The 23800-nt window shown below is 53.3% G+C and overlaps 1 protein-coding gene and 1 pseudogene across 4 annotated transcripts in view; one reads left to right on the forward strand and one right to left on the reverse strand.

The window, feature by feature from the left end:
• Positions 1–22843, reverse strand: part of LOC125540801 (DIBOA-glucoside dioxygenase BX6-like) — a 41050-nt gene extending 18207 nt beyond the window's left edge. For 2 of the 4 annotated variants that reach the window (XR_015615668.1, XM_087542945.1), the window contains exon 1: positions 21861–22843. Coding sequence is in view for 3 of the 4 variants with exons in the window: in XM_087542945.1 (XP_087399071.1) it covers positions 21861–22772 (912 nt within the window). In the remaining variant the exon portion in view is untranslated. Of the gene's footprint in view, positions 1–19800; positions 21764–21860 lie in introns of those variants that run through there. The other 2 variants (XM_087542947.1, XM_087542946.1) reach the window with 2 other exon arrangements.
• Positions 678–2655, forward strand: LOC147983431 (uncharacterized; annotated as a pseudogene).
• Positions 22844–23800: the final 957 nt, after the last annotated feature.

Below are 23800 nucleotides of genomic sequence, written 5' to 3' on the forward strand. Positions count from 1 at the left end.
CGAGTAAAGAGACTTGCCGGTAACGAGATTGAACTAGGTATTGGATACCGACGATCGAATCTCGGGCAAGTAACATACCGATGACAAAGGGAACAACGTATGTTGTTATGCGGTCTGACCGATAAAAGATCTTCATAGAATATGTAGGAACCAATATGGGCATCCAGGTCCCGCTATTGGTTATTGACCGGAGACGTGTCTCGGTCATGTCTACATTGTTCTCGAACCCGTAGGGTCCGCACGCTTAAGGTTTCGATGACAGTTATATTATGAGTTTATGCGTTTTGATGTACCGAAGATTGTTCGGAGTCCCGGATGTGATCACGGACATAACGAGGAGTCTCGAAATGGTCGAGACATAAAGATTGGTATATTGGTCTATGGTTGTGACTCTGCCTGGTGGCTTTATCTATAAAGTCGGGCTCGCGCCTTTTATCTAAAAAAAGTTCTTTGGGGTCTTAGCATGACGGTTTTCCGGTTGTCCACTACAGCAAAATTTCCCCGGCTCATTTGAGGGAGGGGACGATGATGACAATAGGAGCGCCATTGACTAGCGATAACTACATGCATTGGAGCTAAATGGTATACGGACGTTGATGTAATTATATTTACGCCGGGTATCCTTTGTACTGCTATGATATTTGATAAACAGATCGAAAGTTTCTCCAAAAAAAGGCATGCAAGTACAAATGATTGTTGGAAGTAAATCCAACGTCCAGTCCGACTACATGTGTGCGTACGTGTTCAACTAGTGCACCAATTAGTATCCTTGTAGGATTAGTATTCTTGGCTGATTCAGTCTAGGAACTACGGCAGCCTAGCTGATACTTATACCCATGTAGACCCCCTGTAAACAATACCGTGAGTTGTGAAGTAATACAATTCAGACAGGCTCGACTGTGGCAATACGCCGGTCTCGCGTGCGTGAGTTTCTCGAGAGTTTAGTACGCAGCCGTCTTGGCGCTCGGCGAGTTGATAGCTAGCTTAAAGCTAGTTCCACGTACAAGCTTCTCAAGGAATCAATCCTCCTGTGTGCTAGCTTGCTTGGTATGGCTAGCTTTGCACTGCGGTGCATCTCGGCATAAAGGAACTTCGCTGAGTTCAGTCAGCGAGTTGGTTCATCGTCGGTCATCGCTGTTGCTGGAAAGTACTCGGTGTTGGATCTGGGCCAACAATTGGTATCAGAGCAAAGTTAATCTTCTAGTAACGGAGGATCATAGCGGACGACGAGAAGAACAAGCAGCTGACGGAGTACTCCGGTGCGGCTAAAGTATTTGCTGCTCCCGTAAGTTCGTCGTACCCACGGTTTGATCGCGAGAACTTTGGGGTCTGGAAGGCCCTCATGGAGTGTGGTCTCCGCGCCAATGAGCTATGGGACGCGGTGGATCCCGGAGGCGATGCGTACAAGAAGGAGGGAGCCGAGCACCGGAAGGATCGGCAGGCGGCGTCAGCGATTTACTCGGTGGTGCCGATGGATGTCCTCCAGCACCTGATCGCCAAAGCAACGGCGAAGGAGGTGTAGGATACGCTGAAGCTCATGTTCAAGGGACACACCCGCGTCAAGCAAGCCATTCTCCAAACTCTCCTAAGAAACTATGAGACTTTGGTCACGGGCGACAATGAGTCCGTAGATGCGTTCGCTTCACGGGTAGCTACTCTCGTCAATCGGATTCGCGCGCTTGGAGAAAACCTCACGGAGGCCTCGGTTGTCCGGCGGTTTTTGCGCGCGGTCCCTCCCCGGTACCTGCAAATTGTCACGGCGATCGAGCAGTGCGTCGATCTCACGACTCTCCATCGACGATCTTGTCGGACGGTACAAGGCTCACGATGAGCGTATGCGGTGCAGTCTTGGGGATGGGAAGAACGACGAGCTTGTGATGCTCACAAAGGCGCCGTGGATTGCCCTAGAAAATCAAGGCGGATCCACGAGTAGCAGCAAAAAGAAGGGGAAGCAGCGTTCGGCGAGAAAGAACTTCGCCGACTCGGGTGGCGACTCAGACGATGAGGCTGCACCACCACCGAGGAGAAAGCTTGACATCAAGAAAGTGAGGTGTTATAATTGTGGCCTCCTCGGCCATTTCAAGGCTGACTGCGAGGAAGCACCAAAGCAGAAGGCGCTCATGGCCCAACAAGGAGATGATGGTGACATGATGTTAATGTGTAAACTAGTGGATGACGAGGATCCAGACTCACAAGCGTTGACTAAAGAAATTGTCGAGCTTGCGGAAGGAAAAGTTTGCCATCATGATCGTGGTTCGGAAACCTGTGTCGAAGCTATAGATGCGGGGAGTGATTCTGACACTTATGTCAGTGCTATGGACGTAAGTGCCAACTTTGCTGGAGCGGGTGCGGCGATAGCTGCATGTGCACGGCCATGGAGAAGCAGTCTTTGTGCGGCGCCTCCGAGAGAGGTCAACTGCGGCCGAAAGAGCAGTTCAGAAAATCTGAAGATAGACGAAGACGTGGCTGATGAAGCTACGTACCTAGGGTAGGGGCACGGACCCGTCCAAAGAGACCTACCCAAGGACGTCTCTAGAGGAAGTCACCTTTCAATCGACTTGAAGGTATCCCACTCGACGGATTCAAGACATTCGACCAAGAAGCTATCACTCGACCACGAAGCCAACCACTCGACTGCCAGAAGACCTAAAGTCACTCCGCAGGCAAACGGTCGGCTATTGAGTAGTCTTTATGATCATTATAGCACTTTATTAGGGGCGTTACCAGTGACGCCCGACCCTAAATGTACCTTAAACCCTGCATTACTGAGGGCAGGAGGGGGCCGGCGAACTCTATATAAGCCACCCCCTCCTCAGTATGAAGGGTTCGCACCCCTGTTATTCACACGCCAGTAATCCAATCGACCGCCTCCGGGCACCGAGACGTAGGGCTGTTACTTCCTCCGCGAAGGGCCTGAACTCGTACATCTTGGTGTGTTTAAAACTTCCCAATAGCTGAGACCTAGCCTCTCCATACATACCCCCCTACATCACTGTCAGAGTTAGAACCACGACAGTTGGCGCCCACCTTGGGGCAGGAATCTTAGCGCCTAATTGGAGAAGTTGCGATTTTTTTTGATCCCTTTGATCATGGTTTCGTGCGGAGTTTTGGTGGAGGGCCGCGAGATCCGTCTCGGCGCGCTCACGTTCATCGCCGACGACTACGCCTGGCTCCAGGAGGCACCACTCGACATCGACGCGCTCCCCGTCCGCGGCGCGACGCATTTCCGCGCACGCGTTCGTGGCGTCCTCCTGCGGCAGCCGTCGACCCAGTATCGGTCGGCCCCCGTATCGTCTCCTCGCTCTGCCTCCCACCGGCGTAAGCGCTCCGGTCGGTCGAGACTTCATAGGTGGGTGAGGCATGCCGTGGCTCGCCAGTCGGCCACCCCGCAAGTCGCGGCAATCGAGCCCGACGAATCCCTCTGCGGCCTGTTCGACCTGTCAACTGGCTCCGCGGAGACCGCATCCGAGTGCGACAGTAGCGACCCAGCGGCTGAGGTTCTGGCGGTCGATGGGACGCACAGTCCTCCCGGTTTCCCTCGCGCTGATGGAGGCGCGGGTGGGGGCGACCCGTCGCATCCCCACGATGAGTATCTCCCCGAACCTCTCACATCATTGCAGCGAGAGGAGCTTCGCTGTCGGAACATGGACGCGCTCCACACTCCTATTGTCGGAGAAACCCCCGAGGCCCGGGCCTTGGAGGACGCGCGCTTGGCTAACCTGGCCGAGCGCACTCGACTGGAGAATCTCCAGTGGATACTCGACGAGCAAGCGCGTCAGTGGGCTCCCGAGTCCAGTCGACGTCAGCAAGCTCCCGAGTCCAGTCGGCGTCAGCTCTTCCCACCGCCGCAGGTATACCGAACCCTAGTTCAGAATTTGGCCGCTGCGGCCCGTATAGCAGAGTCAATTCAGCGCTCCCAGTCGGAGGCGGGCAGGGGCTTGTTGCAGATCAGAGCGCTGCTCCGGGCGGCGGGAAACCAGAATTCCGCTGTCTCTCAGCCACGGAACAGGATCCACAGTCGATCCATCGCAACAGATACAGTCGAGTCAGCTCACAGCCCGAGATCGCCCCTGAGGCGTGAGGGACGTGGTGACCGGCATGATCAGTACAGGAGGAATGAGCAGTATGATCACCGATTCGACCATGATGATCGACGTCGAGTGCCAACCCCTCCCCCGAGGAGTGGGTCATCTGCGCCTCGACGGCAAGATGACAGACGCCCTCATAGTGTTGGGCAGAGGATTCCAGTCGACCCCAGAGACCCAGGCTTTGATGCGAGATCCATCCTCGTTCAAGGTTTGGTTGACAGGAACAGAGCTCATCGAGAGGGCCACAACAGAGATGCGCCTGCCAGTAGCAGAGCACGTGCTTCAGGGCCAGAGTGTTTCAGTCAAGCCATCAGAGCCGCAGTGATTCCTCCCAACTTCAGGCTGGCGACTGGGGTCAGCAAGTTCACCGGCGAATCTAAGCCTGACACTTGGCTCGAAGATTACCGAGTGGCTGTACAGATCGGCGGTGGCAATGATGAGGTGGCCATGAAGCATTTGCCTCTCATGTTAGAGGGCTCAGCCAGAGCGTGGCTGAATCAGTTGGCACCCAGCAGCATCTACACTTGGGAGGACCTCTCCCGAGTGTTTGTCACAACCTTTGAAGGAACATGCAAGCGACCTGCAGGCCTTACAGAGTTGCGGTCTTGCGTGCAGAAGCCGAATGAAACTCTGAGGGAATACATCCAGAGGTGGATCACACTGCATCACTCGGTTGAGAATGTGCCAGACCATCAAGCAGTTTGTGCCTTCAAGGAAGGCGTTAAATACAGAGAGTTGAATCTGAAGTTTGGTCGAACTGGAGAGATGTCTATGAATCGGATGATGGAGATTGCCACCAAGTACGCTAATGGTGAAGACGAGGACTGACTCCGGAGTGGCAAGCACAAGGCAGTCGCCCAAGAAACCGGAGGAAACTCCAGTCAGAAACAGAAGCGGAAGGCCGAGCCAGCCGCTCCTGGGGAGGCCCTGGCCGTAGCCCAGGGAAACTTCAAGGGAAAACCCAAGGGCACCTGGAAGCCCAAGAAAGTCAAGGATCAGGATGGAAACGATGTTTTGGATCTGCCATGTCACATCCACACCAAGAAAGATGAAGAGGGTAATTTTATTTACCCAAAGCATACCACTCGACAGTGCCGACTCCTAATCCAGCAGTTTCAAGGCAAACAGCCCAAAGATAAGGAAAAAGAGTCGGACAGATTCGAGGACAAGGAAGATAGCGACGATGGATACCCCCAAATCAATTCCACCCTGATGATTTTTGCTGATGTCGAAAGCAAAAGTCGACTAAAAGTCATTAACCGTGAGGTGAACATGGTTGCTCCGGCGACACCCAGTTATCTGAAGTGGTCGCAGATTGCCATCACATTCGACCAGTCCGATCACCCTACGCACATTGCCACCCCTAGGAGGCAAGCTTTGGTGGTCGACCCAGTTGTCGAAGGCACTCGACTGACCAAAGTCCTGATGGATGGTGGCAGTGGCTTGAACATACTATATGTTGAAACATTGAAAGGGATGGGCATTCCGATGTCTAGACTCAGTACCAGTAACATGAGCTTCCATAGAGTCATTCTTGGGAAGAAGGCCGTGTCACTCGGCCAGATTGCTCTTGATGTGGTTTTCGGTGATTCAAAGAATTACCACAAGGAAAAGTTGGCATTCGAGGTTGTTGACTTCCAAAGTGCCTATCATGCCATTCTGGGCAGGCCAGCTTACGCACGCTTCATGGCTCGACCATGTTACGTGTACCTCAAACTGAAGATGCCTGGCCCCAAAGGTGTAATCACTGTTACAGGCAACCGAAAGAAAGCAGAAGAGTGTTTTCAGAAAGGCTCAAAGATCGCTGATGCTCAGATGGCAGTTGTTGAGCTGCAAGAGTACCAGAAGACTGCTGACCCGAGTGAATTGCCACGAGCCAAGAACACTGCTTCAGAATCTGCTTTTCAGTCCTCCGGTGAAACTAAGACAGCTCACATTCACCCGACCGACCCCGATGCTGCTCCGACTCACATCTCGACGACGCTCGACTCCAAATAGGAAGAAGCGCTCATCCAGTTCCTCCGTGAGAACTGGGACGTCTTCGCATGGAAGCCTTCTGACATGCCTGGAGTTCCCAGGGGGCTGGCTGAGCACCGTCTACGAGTCGACCCGAAGTTCAAGCCTGTGAAAGAACATCTTCGACGGTCCGCCATCCAGAAGAGGAAAGCTATTGGCGAGGAGGTGGCTCGGCTCTTATCAGCGGAGTTCATCCGAGAGATTTACCACTCCGAGTGGCTCCCAATGTTGTCATGGTCCCCAAGAAGGACATGTCACTTCGCATGTGCATTGACTTTAAACACATCAATCGGGCCTGCCCGAAAGATCACTTCCCTCTCCCCGGCATCGACCAGGTAGTGGACTCAACCGCGGGGTGCGAGCGTTTGTCTTTTCTAGATGCTTATTCAGGGTACCATCAGACCCGTCTGTATGGACCCGACGAGATCAAAACGGCTTTCATCACCCCATTTGGGTGCTTCTGTTATGTCACCATGCCTTTCGGCCTCAAGAATGCTAGAGCCACGTTCATGAGGATGATTCAGAAGTGTTTGCTCACCCAGATCAGTCGGAACGTAGAAGCATACATGGATGATATTGTGGTTAAGTCACGGAAAGGTTCCGACCTACTGACTGACCTTGCCGAAACCTTTGCTAACCTCAGAAGATATGATATCAAGCTCAATCCATCAAAGTGCACATTCGGAGTTCCAGGTGGAAAGTTACTCGGTTTTCTCGTTTCTGAACGAGGAATCGACGCCAATCCCGAGAAAGTTGGCACCATACTCCGGATGAAGCGCCCTGTGCGTGTACACGACGTCCAGAAGCTTACAGGTTGCTTGGCCGCTCTGAGTCGATTCATTTCTCGTCTCGGTGAAAAGGCGTTGCCTCTCTACCGACTGATGAAGAAGTCTGACAATTTCGAGTGGACTCCAGAAGCTGACGCAGCGTTTGCAGAGCTCAAAGCCCTGCTCTCCACCCAGCCGGTGCTTGCTGCGCCAATCAGCAAAGAGCCTCTGCTGCTGTACATTGCGACCACGGGACAAGTTGTCAGTGCAGTACTCACGGTCGAGCGGGAAGAAGAAGGAAAGGCCTTCAGAGTTCAGCGCCCAGTATATTATGTGTCTGAAGTTTTGACCCCTTCAAAACAAAGATACCCCCACTACCAGAAGCTTGTATATGGGATTTATATGACCACCAAGAAGGTTGCACATTACTTCTCTGACCACTCCATTACAGTCGTCAGCGACACCCCAATGTCAGAGATTCTGCACAATAGAGATGCAACTGGTCGAGTGGCCAAGTGGGCGATTGAACTCCTTCCCTTAGATATCAAGTTTGAAGCAAAGAAGGCTATCAAGTCCCAAGCAATCGCAGATTTCATCGCCGAGTGGATTGAACAGCAACTTCCGACTCAAGTTCACTCGGAGCACTGGACCATGTTCTTTGATGGGTCTAAAATGCTGAATGGTTCCGGTGCTGGGGTAGTCCTAGTCTCCCCCCGAGGAGATAAGCTCAGATATGTTCTCTAGATTCAGTTCGATTCCTCCAATAATGAAGCAGAATATGAAGCACTTTTGTATGGGTTGCGCATGGCCATTTCACTCGGCGTCCGTCGCCTCATGGTCTATGGCGACTCAGATTTGGTGGTTAATCAAGTGATGAAGGAGTGGGACGTCAGAAGTCCGGCAATGACTGGATATTGCAATGCAGTGAGAAAGCTAGAGAAGAAATTCGAGGGGTTAGAGCTTCATCACATCCCCCGACTGAAAAATCAGGCAGCTGACGATTTGGCAAAGATAGGCTCCAAGAGAGAAGCCATTCCCAGCAACGTGTTCCTGGAACACATTCACTCGCCGTCAGTCCAAGAGGATCCTTTTACAGAAGAAGCCTCGCAGCCAAAAAGTGCCACAGATCCGACTGAAGTCGAAGTTCCTGCTGTGGTCGACCTAATCATGGAAGTCTTGACAATCACTCCCGACTAGACGATACCGTACATCGCGTATATCCTAAGGAAAGAACTCCCAGAGGATGAGGAAGAGGCTCGACGGATCATCCGCCGATCCAAGGCCTTCACAGTCATAAAAGGACAGTTGTTTAGAGAGAGCGCGACTGGAATCGGTCAGAAGTGCATAACACCAGAAGAGGGTCAGATAATCCTTGATGATATCCACTCGGGAACCTGTGGTCACCATGCGTCCTCTCGGACCATTGTGGCTAAAGCATACCGAGCGGGATTTTACTGGCCAAGAGCAAATGAGATGGCAAAAGAGATAGTCGACAAGTGTGGAGGATGCCAGTTCTACTCCAACATGTCACACAAGCCTGCATCAGCCCTGAAGACCATTCCACTCGTCTAGCCCTTTGCTGTCTGGGGACTAGACATGGTTGGTCCACTGAGAACAGGCAGGAGCGGTTTCACTCATGTGCTTGTGGCAGTCGACAAATTCACCAAATGGATTGAAGCTAAGCCCATCAAGAATCTTGATGCTTGCACTGCTATCAGTTTCGTCAGAGGGCTAACATTCAGATATGGAGTCCCGCATAGCATCATCACTGACAATGGGTCAAACTTTGATTCGGACAAGTTCAGAGCTTTTTGCGCCTCTCAAGGCACTCGAGTCGACTACGCATCGGTCGCCCATCACCAGTCGAATGGACAAGCTGAGAGAGCAAATGATCTGATTCTCAAAGGACTAAATCCTCGACTGATGCGTGATCTCAAGCACGCGGCAGGTGGCTGGGTCGACGAGCTTCCGTCAGTTCTATGGGGATTAAGAACAACCCCTAACCGGTCGACTGGAAGAACCCCATTCTTTCTGGTTTACGGAGCCGAAGCAGTTCTGCCGAGCGATCTTCTTCACAACGCACCCCGAGTCGAACTTTACACCGAAGATGAAGCAGAACAAGCCCGGCAAGACGCGGTTGACCTCTTAGAAGAAGAGAGGGAGATGGCCATGATCAGATCGACCATTTATCAGCAAGACTTGCGTCGATTCCACGCCCGGAATGTGAAGAGTCGAGCCTTCCAAGAAGGAGATTTGGTCCTCCGAGTGGATCAACAGAAACCGCACAAGCTTGCTCCCACTTGGGAAGGCCCCTTCATCGTGACCAGAGTCCTTCACAATGGAGCGTATCACCTCTACAATGTTGATCGCCAGATCGACGAGCCACGAGCTTGGAATGCAGAACTACTCCGCCCCTTTTACACTTGAGTTCTCCCTTGGAAAAGATGTAATAAGAAAAATTTCTGTAGTTCGTTTTTATCAAAGGCAAGAGTGTTCCAATAATTGCTGTCACTTTTGTTTACATACGAAATCCCCCAGTGGGTGACTTAGCTGCGAATCCGTTTCGCCTAAGTTTGAAAAAATCCTACCGAGTGGAGAGCAAACCTCCCACTCGGGGGCTTAGCTGTAGCCCAGTGCTTGCCTAAGTTTGAAAAAATCCTACCGAGTGGAGAGCAAACCTCCCACTCGGGGGCTTAGCTGCAGTCCAGTACTCGCCTAAGTTCTCCCACTAAGAGATTAGCTGCAGTCAGACACTCGCCTAAGTTTGAGAAAATCCTACCGAGTGGAGAGCAAACCTCCCACTCGGGGGCTTAGCTGCAGTCCAGTACTCGCCTAAGTTCTCCCACTAAGAGACTTAGCTGCGGTCAGACACTCGCCTAAGTTTGAAAAATCCTACCGAGTGGAGAGCAAACCTCCCACTCGGGGGCTTAGCTGCAGTCCAGTACTCGCCTAAGTTCTCCCACTAAGAGACTTAGCTGCAGTCAGACACTCGCCTAAGTTTGAAAAAATCCTACCGAGTGGAGAGCAAACCTCCCACTCGGGGGCTTAGCTGCAGTCCAGTACTCGCCTAAGTTCTCCCACTAAGAGACTTAGCTGCAGTCAGACACTCGCCTAAGTTTGAGAAAATCCTACCGAGTGGAGAGCAAACCTCCCACTCGGGGGCTTAGCTGCAGTCCAGTACTCGCCTAAGTTCTCCCACTAAGAGACTTAGCTGCGGTCAGACACTCGCCTAAGTTTGAAAAATCCTACCGAGTGGAGAGCAAACCTCCCACTCAGGGGCTTAGCTGCAGTCCAGTACTCGCCTAAGTTCTCCCACTAAGAGACTTAGCTGCGGTCAGACACTCGCCTAAGTTTGAAAATCCTACCGAGTGGAGAGCAAATCTCCCACTCGGGGGCTTAGCTGCGGCCCAGCGCTCGCCTAAGTATTGAAAAATCCTACCGAGTGGAGAGCAAACCTCCCACTCGGGGGCTTAGCTGCAGTCCAGTACTCGCCTAAGTTCTCCCACTAAGAGACTTAGCTGCGGTCAGACACTCGCCTAAGTTTGAAAATCCTACCGAGTGGAGAGCAAACCTCCCACTCGGGGGCTTAGCTGCGGCCCAGCGCTCGCCTAAGTATTGAAAAATCCTACCGAGTGGAGAGCAAACCTCCCACTCGGGGGCTTAGCTGCGGCCCAGTACTCGCCTAAGTTCTCCCACTAAGAGACTTAGCTGCGGTTAGACACTCGCCTAAGTTTGAAAATCCTACCGAGTGGAGAGCAAACCTCCTACTCGGGGGCTTAGCTGCGGCCCAGCACTCGCCTAAGTATTGAAAAATCCTACCGAGTGGAGAGCAAACCTCCCACTCGGGGGCTTAGCTGCAGTCCAGTACTCGCCTAAGTTCTCCCACTAAGAGACTTAGCTGCGGTCAGACACTCGCCTAAGTTTGAAAATCCTACCGAGTGGAGAGCAAACCTCCCACTCGGGGGCTTAGCTGCGGCCCAGTGCTCGCCTAAGTATTTAAAAATCCTATCGAGTGAGAGCAACTTAGCTGCGGCCCAGTGCTCGCCTAAGTACAGACACAACCCAATCCGAAAGGACGATGAGGCGCAAGTCGACTGCTGCCTTCGCCTTCGGAGTTGCGCCGCAAATACAAGGTTATTCCGAGTGAAGATCAAGTTCCACTCGACGAATCAAACCATGAAGGTATCCAACGAGAAATCAAGTTCAGATAAAGCCTAAAAGGTCCCAGACCTCAAAGTACTCGAGCCCTCGGCTCGGCGGAGTTTAACTGTTACAAGTCCACTCGGCATCCCGAGGCAAATTTAAGGCAGAGTTTAAACGGTTACAAATCCACTCGGCATCCCGAGGTAAATTTAAAGTTTTCACTCCTCAGGAGGAGGACTGGAAGGGGCGACGAACTCATCCAAGTCGATCCCGTCGGCAATACGGGTGGCAGCAGCGATGAAGGTCTCCATGAAGTCTTGAAAGCTGTGCTTCCTGGTATTGGCAACTTGGATGGCCGCCAGCTTTTCTTCTCGCGCCTCCTTGCAATGGACGCGGACCAGGGACAGAGCGACATCAGCACCACATCTAGCAGAAGATTTCTTCCATTCCGCCACTCGACCTGGGACTTCATTAAGTCGAGCCATCAGAGACTCGAGGTCGTTTTAAAGCGTCGTCCCAGGCCAGAGTGATGCGTTGATCCACGACATCGCAACTTTCAGCCGAGCCAGATAGTCAACGACGCTGGCAGTACGAGACTCCAGACGGAGCATGTTCATTGCAGCCTCGTCCTTCACGAGAGAGTTAACATGGTCCAAGACTGGTTCCACTCGACTGGTCTCCTCTTCAAAGTTCTGGAAGAATTCTGCAAACACGATTCAAGGGTAAGACGGTGGCCGTACGCAGGCTCGACAACTACAAGACAACTGGGTTGGAATAATTACCTTCGAGCATGACAAACAGCTTCTTGGCGAGTCCACCGAGATAAGCCTCCAGATCTTTTACCTTCCCCGACAGCTCACCCGCCTTGTCGTGCAGCGCCATATTCTCTTTCTTCAGTCGACTGGCGTCTCGATTAGCTGCCTCGAGAGCAGTCTTCAGTCTGGAGTTCTCCTGTTCAAGAGCTCCAACCGAAGCCAGTTTCTCTTCTGCGAGCTTCGTTTTGCTCGAGGCCTCCTTCTGTGCCTCTGCAAGATCTTGGTCCTTCTTCTTCAGAGCTTCCTCCAGTTTATTTGCGGCGCGTCGAGTGGAACCAACATCAAGAATGTACAAGAAAGAAAAGTCACCCGTTAAGAATGGAGAACCTCACCAGCCATACCTTTTGCTTCTTCTTGCGCCTTCTTCAAGTTCTCCTGAGCAAGCTTCAAGCTAAGGTTGAGCTGGATCTGCTGATTCTCCAACTCAGTATAGCGAGCTACAAGTTCGCAAGATTTCTGTAAAAACAAAAATCAGTCGACAGACGTCCAAGATAAGTTGCTTCCGAGTAACTAAGAGACGATGATGACGTTTCTAAGACCACAGCCGAATCAAAAAACATTCGACAGTAGTCTCAGGGACTACACCCAGTGGGTGCACTCAGCGTGCCCCCACTGGTTTGACCAAAAAAAAGAGAAAGAGAGAAAAAGTTCCACTCGACCTGGCCCGACCAAACCGAGTGAAGAAATATAGCTACAGCAACACAATGTAAAGACTACAGTCGACTGCCAGCAGTCCACCGTAGTCTCGGGGACTACACCCAGTGGGTGCACTCAGCGTGCCCCCACTCGTCCAAGGATTGGCAGACACACCCAGTGGGTGTACAGATACAGATACAAAAGATCTTCGGAAAAGAGACTCTTCAAACAACATATCATAACAGAACAAGTGTTGAAGTCGACTGACCTGGATCTTGCTCTGAAGAGCCGAACTCGCGTCATAGGCTGCTTGGCTGGCCTCCCGAGCCATCTTCACTTGCTCCATCATGATCCCCGCCTGGCGTATAGCCTCCTTGGCAGCAGCCGCTTGGTCCTCAGGGACGGGGTATGCGGCAAAAAGCGAAGATGGATCCGCAGTCGACGACGAGGGCCGCGCACTCGCCAGAGGAACGGCGAAGGTCACAGAAGCCCGAGCGGTGTCACCACCATCCCGAGCTATGACCTCGGACGTCGGAGCGGAGTGGGGGGCCTTGTCAGCCGACGCCTTCTTATGCCTCCTCACCCTCAACGGACCATCGTCGTCGTCATCCGGGAGGTTGATAACATGAGGAGGGGCTACAAAGGAAACATTCAATCGACCAAAGTTGCAATAAATGATCAGTCGACTCAAGGCAGAACGTCAGTAATCGTACCAGGGTTGGAGGTAACAGCATCCTCCATCTCTTGGTCGTTGTCCTTGGCGGAGACATCAGAAGTAGCAGCGCTGCAAATCCCGAAAGCTAGTCAGTTGGCTCAATGAATCGACCAAGGATCTGTCCATGGTCGATGAAGGAAAGCAAGTTTTATTATTACCCGGAAATGGTAGGGACAGCTATCTTCATCTTGGGCAGAGGCTTGGGCGGCTTGGACAGCGTCGTGCGTGGGTGCTTGGGAACCTTTCCAGTCGGCGTAGGGGAAAAGGTCCGAGGGCGTTTCGACGACTGCCCAACAGAAGCAGTCGCCTTGCCACGTTCCCGCGCTGGGTCGTGTGTGTGCTTGGACCGCCCCTCTGGGCGAGGGGGTTCGACCTCCTCCTCCTCCTCTTCGCTGGAGTCGACGTTATCGTCTCCCTCCCCTTCACCGTCGGACTCCCACTCGCCTTGGTCGTCCCCACTCTCACCTCCGCTCGCCTCCCCTTCCTCAGTTGGCTCCTGAGCCCCGTTGGGCGTCGAGTACATCTCGGTGGTCGCCTGGAAAACAATAGACAAGACGAAAGTCAATCGACCAACTCAAAGAAGACCAATGCAGAAAACAAGATTTCAGTCGGGAGCATAAAGACATACCTGGTCCACTTCATACGAGCTGTCGAGTGGAGTTACCCTCCTGGCTCCTCGGGGGTTGTCTTTGTTCCCCGTGATGCTCGATAGCCACCCCTCCAGCATCTCGTCGGTGACCTCCTCCGGGTGGATCCGAGTGGTGTCATCGAGACCCCAGTACAACCACATCGGGTGGTCACGGGCCTGGAGCGGTTGGATGCGCCTCTGGAGGAAGACCTCCAGCAGGTCCATCCCAGTCACACCCTCACGAACGAGCTCAACCACTCGACCGGCCAACACTTTGACTTGGGCCCTTTCCTCCGGTGCCACTTTCAGAGAAGCGGGTTTTTCAGCTCGGTCGAGGGAGAAAGGAGGAAGACCAGTCGACTGTCCTGGGGTCGCCTGGTCCTGACAGTAGAACCAAGTCGCCTGCCAACCACGGACCGACTCCGGGAAAGTAATGGATGGAAAACAGCTCTTCCCCCTCGTCTGGATCGCCAAGCCCCCGCACAACTAGATCACCTGCGTCTTCTCGTCACTCGACTTGGCCTTCTTGACCGATTGAGAGCGACAGGTAAAGATGTGCTTGAAGAGTCCCCAGTGGGGGCGGCAACCCAAGAAGGCCTCGCACATAGAAATGAAAGCGGCGAGGTATACGATGGAGTTGGGAGTGAAGTGATGGAGCTGCGCTCCGAAGAAATTCAGGAAACTCCGGAAAAAAGGATGGGGCGGCAGAGAAAACCCTCGGTCGATATGGGTGGCTAGGAGCACGCACTCACCATCGCGGGGTTGAGGCTCGATCTCACCCCCCGGGAGACGCGCGGCTTTGTGGGGAATGACTCCCCCCTCGACCATGTCGTCGAGGTCCTCTTGCCGGAGCACCGACGGCATCCAGTTGCCCTGGATCCAACCTTTGGGCAGAGCGGTCCTAGAGGAGGATCCGCCCCGAGCAGATCTTTTCCCCTTCCCCTATGCCGCCGCCTTCTTCGCGCGCTCCAGAGCGAAGGTCTTGCCCTTCGTCATCGTCGCCGGCGAAGTCTTGCACGGGCCTGCTGCGTTGGGGCGAGAACGGAGGTGGCGGAAGGGCTTGCGAAGGAAGAGAGGAAGAAGAAAGAAGAAAGGAGCGCACGGCTTGGAAACCCCGAGCCGGCAACTTATAAGGGACCGCTTCCGAGTGGCTGACTGGTAGGCCCAGGCTATCCAGTCAAATCCCGCAGCAGACGCGCGCAGTACGTGGCGAAATTGGTGTCGCGAGGATCGAGGAGCCTCCGCTTTATCGCTTGCGATTACTGCGGCCGCTCCCGTCCCGCGCGCTTCCCAAAATCCGAATCCCGCGACATTCGCGGGCCGCAGAACAACTTGTCAAAACAGAAGACCCCGCCCGCGTCGGCGCTCGGTATGTCACAAGTAAAGAAATTCACTCGACGAAAGGCCTGGAATGGATCAAGGCGACTGAAAAAGGTTGGCAACGTCATCCGTGACGATTGACCCGAAGCGAGGCACTCACGTAGCCCAAAGAGCCAGTCGGGGAGTTCCCCAACTCTTTCCCCACTCAAAACCTCGATCCATTCGGGGGCTAATGATGAAGCTACGTACCTAGGGTAGGGGCACGGACCCGTCCAAAGAGACCTACCCAAGGACGTCCCTAGAGGAAGTCACCTTTCAATCGACTTGAAGGTATCCCACTCGACGGATTCAAGACATTCGACCAAGAAGCTATCACTCGACCACGAAGCCAACCACTCGACTGCCAGAAGACCTAAAGTCACTTCGCAGGAAAACGGTCGGCTATTGAGTAGTCTTTATGATCATTATAGCACTTTATTAGGGGCGTTACCAGTAACGCCCGACCCTAAATGTACCTTAAACCCTGCATTACCGAGGGCAGCAGGGGGCCGGCGAACTCTATATAAGCCACCCCCTCCTCAGTATGAAGGGTTCGCACCCCTATTATTCACACGCCAGTAATCCAATCGACCGCCTCCGGGCACCGAGACGTAGGGCTGTTACTTCCTCCGCGAAGGGCCTGAACTCGTACATCTTGGTGTGTTTACAACTTCCCAATAGCTGAGACCTAGCCTCTCCATACATAACCCCTACATCACTGTCAGAGTTAGAACCACGACAGTGGCATCAGAAGTCCACGGCAGAAGGCGTCTCGATGTGGTCGTGTCAAAACATCACAGGGCAAATCGAGATGTGTGGCGAGGTATGCCGCTCGGACCTGACCAGCATGGCATGTACTTGACGACAGGCACTGCCAGAAAGATCGTGGGCGTTATGTCAGAGGATGGCGAGGCGAGCCAAGCCATGTCGGATGCTGCAGTACACGCGGCAAGTGGTGGCCTCTTGCAGCATGCTCAACATCTGGAAGGCAGAGGCGCTCGGCCAGGAGGGCCTGAAGCAGCCGCTTCACCACCACCACCTGGCAGCGTAACGAGTGCTACATCTACCGGAGAGCGCGTGTGTTGGAAACATGCCCTAGAGGCAATAATAAATTAGTTATTATTATATTATATTTCACTGTTCATGATAATCGTTTATTATCCATGCTAGAATTGTATTGATAGGAAACTCATATACATGTGTGGATACATAGACAACACCATGTCCCTAGTAAGCCTCTAGTTGACTAGCTCGTTGATCAATAGATGGTTACAGTTTCCTAACCATGGACATTGGATGTCGTTGATAACGGGATCACATCATTAGGAGAATGATGTGATGGACAAGACCCAATCCTAAGCCTAGCACAAGATCGTGTAGTTCCTATGCTAAAGCTTTTCTAATGTCAAGTATCATTTCCTTAGACCATGAGATTGTGCAACTTCCGGATACCGTAGGAGTGCTTTGGGTGTGCCAAACGTCACAATGTAACTGGGTGGCTATAAAGGTGCACTACGGGTATCTCCGAAAGTGTCTGTTGGGTTGGCACGAATCGAGACTGGGATTTGTCACTCCGTGTAAACGGAGAGGTATCTCTGGGCCCACTCGGTAGGACATCATCATAATGTGCACAATGTGATCAAGGAGTTGATCACGGGATGATGTGTTACAGAACGAGTAAAGAGACTTGCCAGTAACGAGATTGAACAAGGTATCGGGATACCGACGATCGAATCTCGGGCAAGTATCGTACCGATAGAGAAACGGAATTGTATACGGGATTAATTGAATCCTTGACATCGTGGTTCATCCGATGAGATCATCGTGGAGCATGTGGGAGCCAACATGGGTATCCAGATCCCGTTGTTGGTTATTGACCGGAGAGTTGTCTCGGCCATGTCTGCATGACTCCCGAACCCGTAAGGTCTACACACTTAAGGTTCGATGACGCTAGGGTTATAGGGAAAGTACATACGCGGTTACCGAATGTTTTTCGGAGTCCCGGATGAGATCCCGGACGTCATGAAGAGTTCCGGAATGGTCCGGAGGTAAAGATTGGTATATAGGAAGTATGGTTTTGGCCACAGGGAGTGTTCCGGGCATCACCGGTAGTGTACCGGGACCACCGGAGGGGTCCGGGGGTCCACCGGGAGGGGCCACGGGCCCCGGAGGCATACATGGGCCAAGTGTGAGAAGGGACCAGCCCCTAGGTGGGCTGGGGCGCCTCCCCACCAAGGCCCATGCGCCTAGAGAGAAGAGGGGGCAAACCCTAAGGGCAGATGGGCCCTAAGGCCCATGCCTGGTGCGCCTCCCTCTCCCTCCCACTTGGCCGCCACCCCAGATGGGGATTGGGGCTGCTGCCACCCCTAGGGTGGAAACCCTAGGTGGGGGCGCAGCCCTCCCTCTCCCCCTATATATAGTGGAGGCAAAGGGGCAGCCCAACACACGAAGTTCTTCCCCTATTGGCGCAGCCCTACCCCTCTCCCTCCTCGTCTCTCGTAGTGCTTGGCAAGCCCTGCTGGAGTCCCGCGCTCCTCCACCACCACCACGCCGTCGTGCTGCTGCTGGACGGAGTCTTCCCCAACCTCTCCTTTTCTCCTTGCTGGATCAAGGTCTAGGAGACGTCACCGGGCTGCACGTGTGTTGAACGCGGAGGCGCCGTGGTTCGGCGCTTAGATCGGAATCAACCGCGATCTGAATCGCTACGAGTACGACTCCTTCATCCGCGTTCTTGCAACGCTTCCTCTTAGCGATCTATAAGGGTATGTACATGCACTCCCCTTCCACTCGTTGCTAGATTACTCCATAGATTGATCTTGGTGATGCGTAGAAAATTTTAAATTTCTGTTACGATCCCCAACAGCGTGCCAGAGTGCAGCCGAACGGACATGGCTAGAGCAAGCCGAGGTAGCCACCAGCAGGACGCCTCACATTGGTGTGGTCGTGGAGCTAGACAAGTCCAAGTGACCAGCTCCTCTTAAGGGAGCACACCACCACGTGAAGAGCCACATGCTAAATTAGCAAAGACTGTGGCTGGTGGCCGGAAAGCAGCCCATGTGTTAAGACTGTTTTGGAAGGGTTAGAAACGCCAGGAATTGGAGGTTTGGCATCTCCAGGAAAAAGATGTTTTTCACCTTCGAAAGCACTGGAGGAAAAGACACCAACACCTACACCTGTACTGCTACAGCCGGCGTTACACCAACATCTGGAGAATACTCTTCGGACAATTAACCCGGTAAAAGTGAAAGGGAGCGGACGACGGTGTCTAGCAAGTGCCGATGAATCGGTGAAATTTATGGATGCAAATACGAAGGAGTATTGGCGTCATGCTATGAAAGAAGAGTTGGGGTCGATCCATGATAATAATTCATGGGAGTTTGTGGATCTTCCCAACAATGAAAAGGCTATGGAGCTCAAGTGGGAATTCAAGGTCAAGAGAGATGTCGAAGTGTGCATGAAGCACAAAGCGAGGCTTGTGCCCAAAGGGTATGTGCAAGAGGAAAGTATGGACTTCGAAGAAGTGTTCGTTCCCATTGCAAAGATGGAGTCGGTGAGATTACTCATCGCTCTCGCGGCTCAGGAATCATGGAAAGTACATCACATGGATGTAAACTCCGTGTTTTTGAATGGCAAGATAGAAGGAGATGTGTAGGTTAATCAACCACCGGGTTTCATCGAAGAGGGAGAATAGCACAAGGTGTTGAACTTACACAAAATCTTGTATGGGCTATGGCAAGGACCTCGGGAGTGGAACATCAAACTTGATCGAACATTGATTTCTCTTGGATTTGAGAAAGCCCCACTAGAGCATGCAATGTACAAGAGAGGTGAAGGAAGGGATCGTCTACTAGTTGGCATCTACGTCGACGACCTATTAATTACAGGAGCAGATGAAGAGGTGATTGTAAAGTTCAAGCTACAAATGAAGGAGCTTTTCAAGATGGATGATCTTGGTATTTTGAGTTACTACCTCAGGATGGAGGAACATCAAAAGCCGGAGGGGATCACACTATGCCAGGAGGTATACACAAGGAAGGTACTTCAAAGCCGTGGCATGAAAGATTGCAATCCAGTTGATGCTTCAATGAAATCTTGTCTTGAGCTGAGTATGAAGAGTAAAGTATCCGCAGTTGATGCAATAGAGTATCTTGCAACGGCCGCTGCGGCGTGTCACCGTGTGTGGCTGGCGAGGCTACACGGTGATCTCATGGATCGAGATCCGGAACAAGTGGTGCTTATTGTTGATAGCAAGTCTGAAAGTTTTCTACGCGAGGATCCAATGCGGCATGATAGAAGCATGCACATTGATACGATGTATCACTACAAGAAGGACTGCGTGGAAGAAGATAAGATGAAGGTCAACTACATTCGCACCGATGATCAGCTGGCGGATATGCTAACCAAGTCTTTGGACCGAGAGAAGTTCTTGAAGATGCAAGAAAGGATTGGCGTCGGAGCTGTAACTTGACGACGTCGTGTTTAGAGGGTGATTGTTGGAAGTAAATCCAACGTCCAGTCCGACTATATGTGTGTACGTGTTCAACTAGTGCACCAATTAGTATCCTTGTAGGATTAGTTTCTTGGCTGATTCGGTCTAGGAACTACGGCAGCCTAGCTGATACTTATACCCATGTAGACCCCCTGTAAACAATACCGTGAGTTGTGAAGTAATACAATTCAGACAGGCTCGACTGTGGCAATACGCCGGTCTCGCGTGCGTGAGTTTCTCGAGAGTTTAGTACGCAGCCGTCTTGGCGCTCGGCGAGTTGATAGCTAGCTTAAAGCTAGTTCCACGTACAAGCTTCTCAAGGAATCAATCCTCCTGTGTGCTAGCTTGCTTGGTATGGCTAGCTTTGCACTGCGGTGCATCTCGGCATAAAGGAACTTCGCTGAGTTCAGTCAGCGAGTTGGTTCATCGTCGGTCATCGCTGTTGCTGGAAAGTACTCGGTGTTGGATCTGGGCCAACAATTGGTATCAGAGCAAAGTTAATCTTCTAGTAACGGAGGATCATAGCGGACGACGAGAAGAACAAGCAGCTGACGGAGTACTCCGGTGCGGCTAAAGTATTTGCTGCTCCCGTAAGTTCGTCGTACCCACGGTTTGATCGCGAGAACTTTGGGGTCTGGAAGGCCCTCATGGAGTGTGGTCTCCGCGCCAATGAGCTATGGGACGCGGTGGATCCCGGAGGCGATGCGTACAAGAAGGAGGGAGCCGAGCACCGGAAGGATCGGCAGGCGGCGTCAGCGATTTACTCGGTGGTGCCGATGGATGTCCTCCAGCACCTGATCGCCAAAGCAACGGCGAAGGAGGTGTAGGATACGCTGAAGCTCATGTTCAAGGGACACACCCGCGTCAAGCAAGCCATTCTCCAAACTCTCCTAAGAAACTATGAGACTTTGGTCACGGGCGACAATGAGTCCGTAGATGCGTTCGCTTCACGGGTAGCTACTCTCGTCAATCGGATTCGCGCGCTTGGAGAAAACCTCACGGAGGCCTCGGTTGTCCGGCGGTTTTTGCGCGCGGTCCCTCCCCGGTACCTGCAAATTGTCACGGCGATCGAGCAGTGCGTCGATCTCACGACTCTCCATCGACGATCTTGTCGGACGGTACAAGGCTCACGATGAGCGTATGCGGTGCAGTCTTGGGGATGGGAAGAACGACGAGCTTGTGATGCTCACAAAGGCGCCGTGGATTGCCCTAGAAAATCAAGGCGGATCCACGAGTAGCAGCAAAAAGAAGGGGAAGCAGCGTTCGGCGAGAAAGAACTTCGCCGACTCGGGTGGCGACTCAGACGATGAGGCTGCACCACCACCGAGGAGAAAGCTTGACATCAAGAAAGTGAGGTGTTATAATTGTGGCCTCCTCGGCCATTTCAAGGCTGACTGCGAGGAAGCACCAAAGCAGAAGGCGCTCATGGCCCAACAAGGAGATGATGGTGACATGATGTTAATGTGTAAACTAGTGGATGACGAGGATCCAGACTCACAAGCGTTGACTAAAGAAATTGTCGAGCTTGCGGAAGGAAAAGTTTGCCATCATGATCGTGGTTCGGAAACCTGTGTCGAAGCTATAGATGCGGGGAGTGATTCTGACACTTATGTCAGTGCTATGGACGTAAGTGCCAACTTTGCTGGAGCGGGTGCGGCGATAGCTGCATGTGCACGGCCATGGAGAAGCAGTCTTTGTGCGGCGCCTCCGAGAGAGGTCAACTGCGGCCGAAAGAGCAGTTCAGAAAATCTGAAGATAGACGAAGACGTGGCTGATGAAGCTACGTACCTAGGGTAGGGGCACGGACCCGTCCAAAGAGACCTACCCAAGGACGTCTCTAGAGGAAGTCACCTTTCAATCGACTTGAAGGTATCCCACTCGACGGATTCAAGACATTCGACCAAGAAGCTATCACTCGACCACGAAGCCAACCACTCGACTGCCAGAAGACCTAAAGTCACTCCGCAGGCAATCGTTCTTGGATGGCTGTTGCTGACGAACTGGACCCTCTCCGTGGCAGCGTTCTTGGATGGACCCTCGCCGTGTCCGCGCTTTTGTTGGCCAGAACTCGGTGCTCCACGCTCCTGAACCGGCCGTTGCTGACGAGCTGGACGAGTACGTTCGAGAGGCAGGCCGGAATCAGCCCCGGCGGAATGCACGCACGTGGATGGCTGTTGATGGATACTTGAGCGATCGGTGAATACCTGGAGAAGGTCGCCGACGTTGATGATGAGAGCGCCGGGCACGGGAGGGACGTCCACCCAGCCCCTGCGGCCGCCTCCGTGGTCGAGAAGCACCTGCAGGCCGCCCACGGCGTCCTGCAGGAGGACGGTGAGGAAAGTCGGGTCGGTGTGCCTGCTGTTGCCGAGGGTGAGGTGCGGCTCCGGGCACGGCGGGTAGTAGTTGCCGGCCACCTTGAGGCTCTCCCCGCAGCCCATCTCACGGACCAGGTAGTCGCCGGCCAGCCCGAGGGACTCCGAGAGCAGCTCGAACACCCACAGCGCATGCTTCCGCACAGCATCAGCGTACTCGATGAGCACACCCCTGAGGGCCTCCGGCAGCTCGTCCGGCTGCGGCGGCTCCGGCGCCATGTCGCAGAAGATGGTGTCACGCCAGCAGGCCGCCGGCGACTGGAAGAGGTCCAGGTTGGAGTAGAAACGCACCTTGCCGGTGGTGGTGTCCCTGGTGTAATAGGGCCTCTTCGCCTCGGCGGGCTCGTCGTTGAACCGCCTCACCGCCGCGAGCACGGCGGCCATGGCCTGGCCTGGCACGCCGTGGTTGACCACCTGGAAGAACCCGGCCGTCTCGGCTGCGGCTCTCACCAGGCCGACCAGCTCCTGCCGCGGGGCGGCCAGGAGGTCGATGACCGGGACCGCCGCATCAGTGGCAGTGGCAGTGGCAGTGACTGCCTCCTGGCCCTGGGGCAGGGAGCCCGCGGGGTGGTGGAAGATGGCCGGAATAGACTTGCTGCCGGAGTCGACCAGGCCCTTGACGCCGGCCTTGGTGTCGTCGAACTCCTGCAGCTCTCGCCGGCGGTCAAAACCGTCTGAGGCCACGGCGAGTACTGCTTCCGTGATGGGCATGATTCTGATGGGGCAGGTGAGATGGGACGCCATAAGTGCAACATTCCTTCATCTTAAATGAGTATATATGCTCTGCTAACCTGGCAGCTGGTGGCCGGCCGGCGATGGTGACAGATGAACCATGTAGCTAGAGATCCATCTACATGGATAAAATCATGTGACGGCTCTCCATATCGGTTGATATAAATCGTTTTCTTGTGTACCATGTCGCGTACGTACATCGCTACACGCGGACGTGGATGTTCTCCGTCCCTGTCTCCGGGCGGCAATATTCTCGCCTCCTTAATTACAATGACTCGTCAACAAACAGTGGATAATTGAAAGCACAAAACTGTAACCATATTCGGAAGCCATTCATCAGTTACAGTGATGGATCGTACTCACTGTTTTAAATAGCCCGCTATAGTGTTTATAAAAGGTTTTGCGCTAAAAGACTTTGGTCCAAACAAATGAACACATATTTTAAATAGCGCGCTATAGCTTCACTATAGTATTTGGGAAAGGTCCGGCACTAAGATGCTTAACGCACTGTTTAAAACTATGATCGTACTACACTGACGATGGATTGATATTTTCAATCTGGCACCACCACCTTCGCCTACATCCTCCGCGCAGACCCACACGCATCCTGGAGCTGCCGGGGTCCTCACCGCTCGCCCGGAGATGCACTACCAGAAAAACTTGTGTTGCCGACGGCCAAATCTATGCCGACGGCCCCCGTCGGCATAGATGGGCATACCCCGACGGCCCAGCTAAAGCCGTCGGCGTATGACCCTCTATGCCGACGGGGGCCGTCGGCATAGATCAGCCGTCGGCGTTGCTTAGAATATACCTACGGCGGCCGGCGGCATATCACGTGGGCCCGTCTACCCGGACGGCGACGGCAGTTTGACGGCGTCAGGCTACGCCGACAGGCTAACGGTGGCCGTCGGCATAGCTATGCCGACGTCATCGATCCGCGGCGCCGCCACGTCATCGATCCGCGTCGTTCGCCGGTCCTGCGGGGTGGCATTTCTATGCCGACGGCTAGGCCGTCGGCATAGGCCTGGCTCATGGTTTTT

This window comes from Triticum urartu, chromosome 2A (genome assembly GCF_056163025.1).
Source record: "Triticum urartu cultivar PI428250 chromosome 2A, HENAU_Tu73, whole genome shotgun sequence".
Lineage (NCBI taxonomy): Eukaryota > Viridiplantae > Streptophyta > Magnoliopsida > Poales > Poaceae > Triticum > Triticum urartu.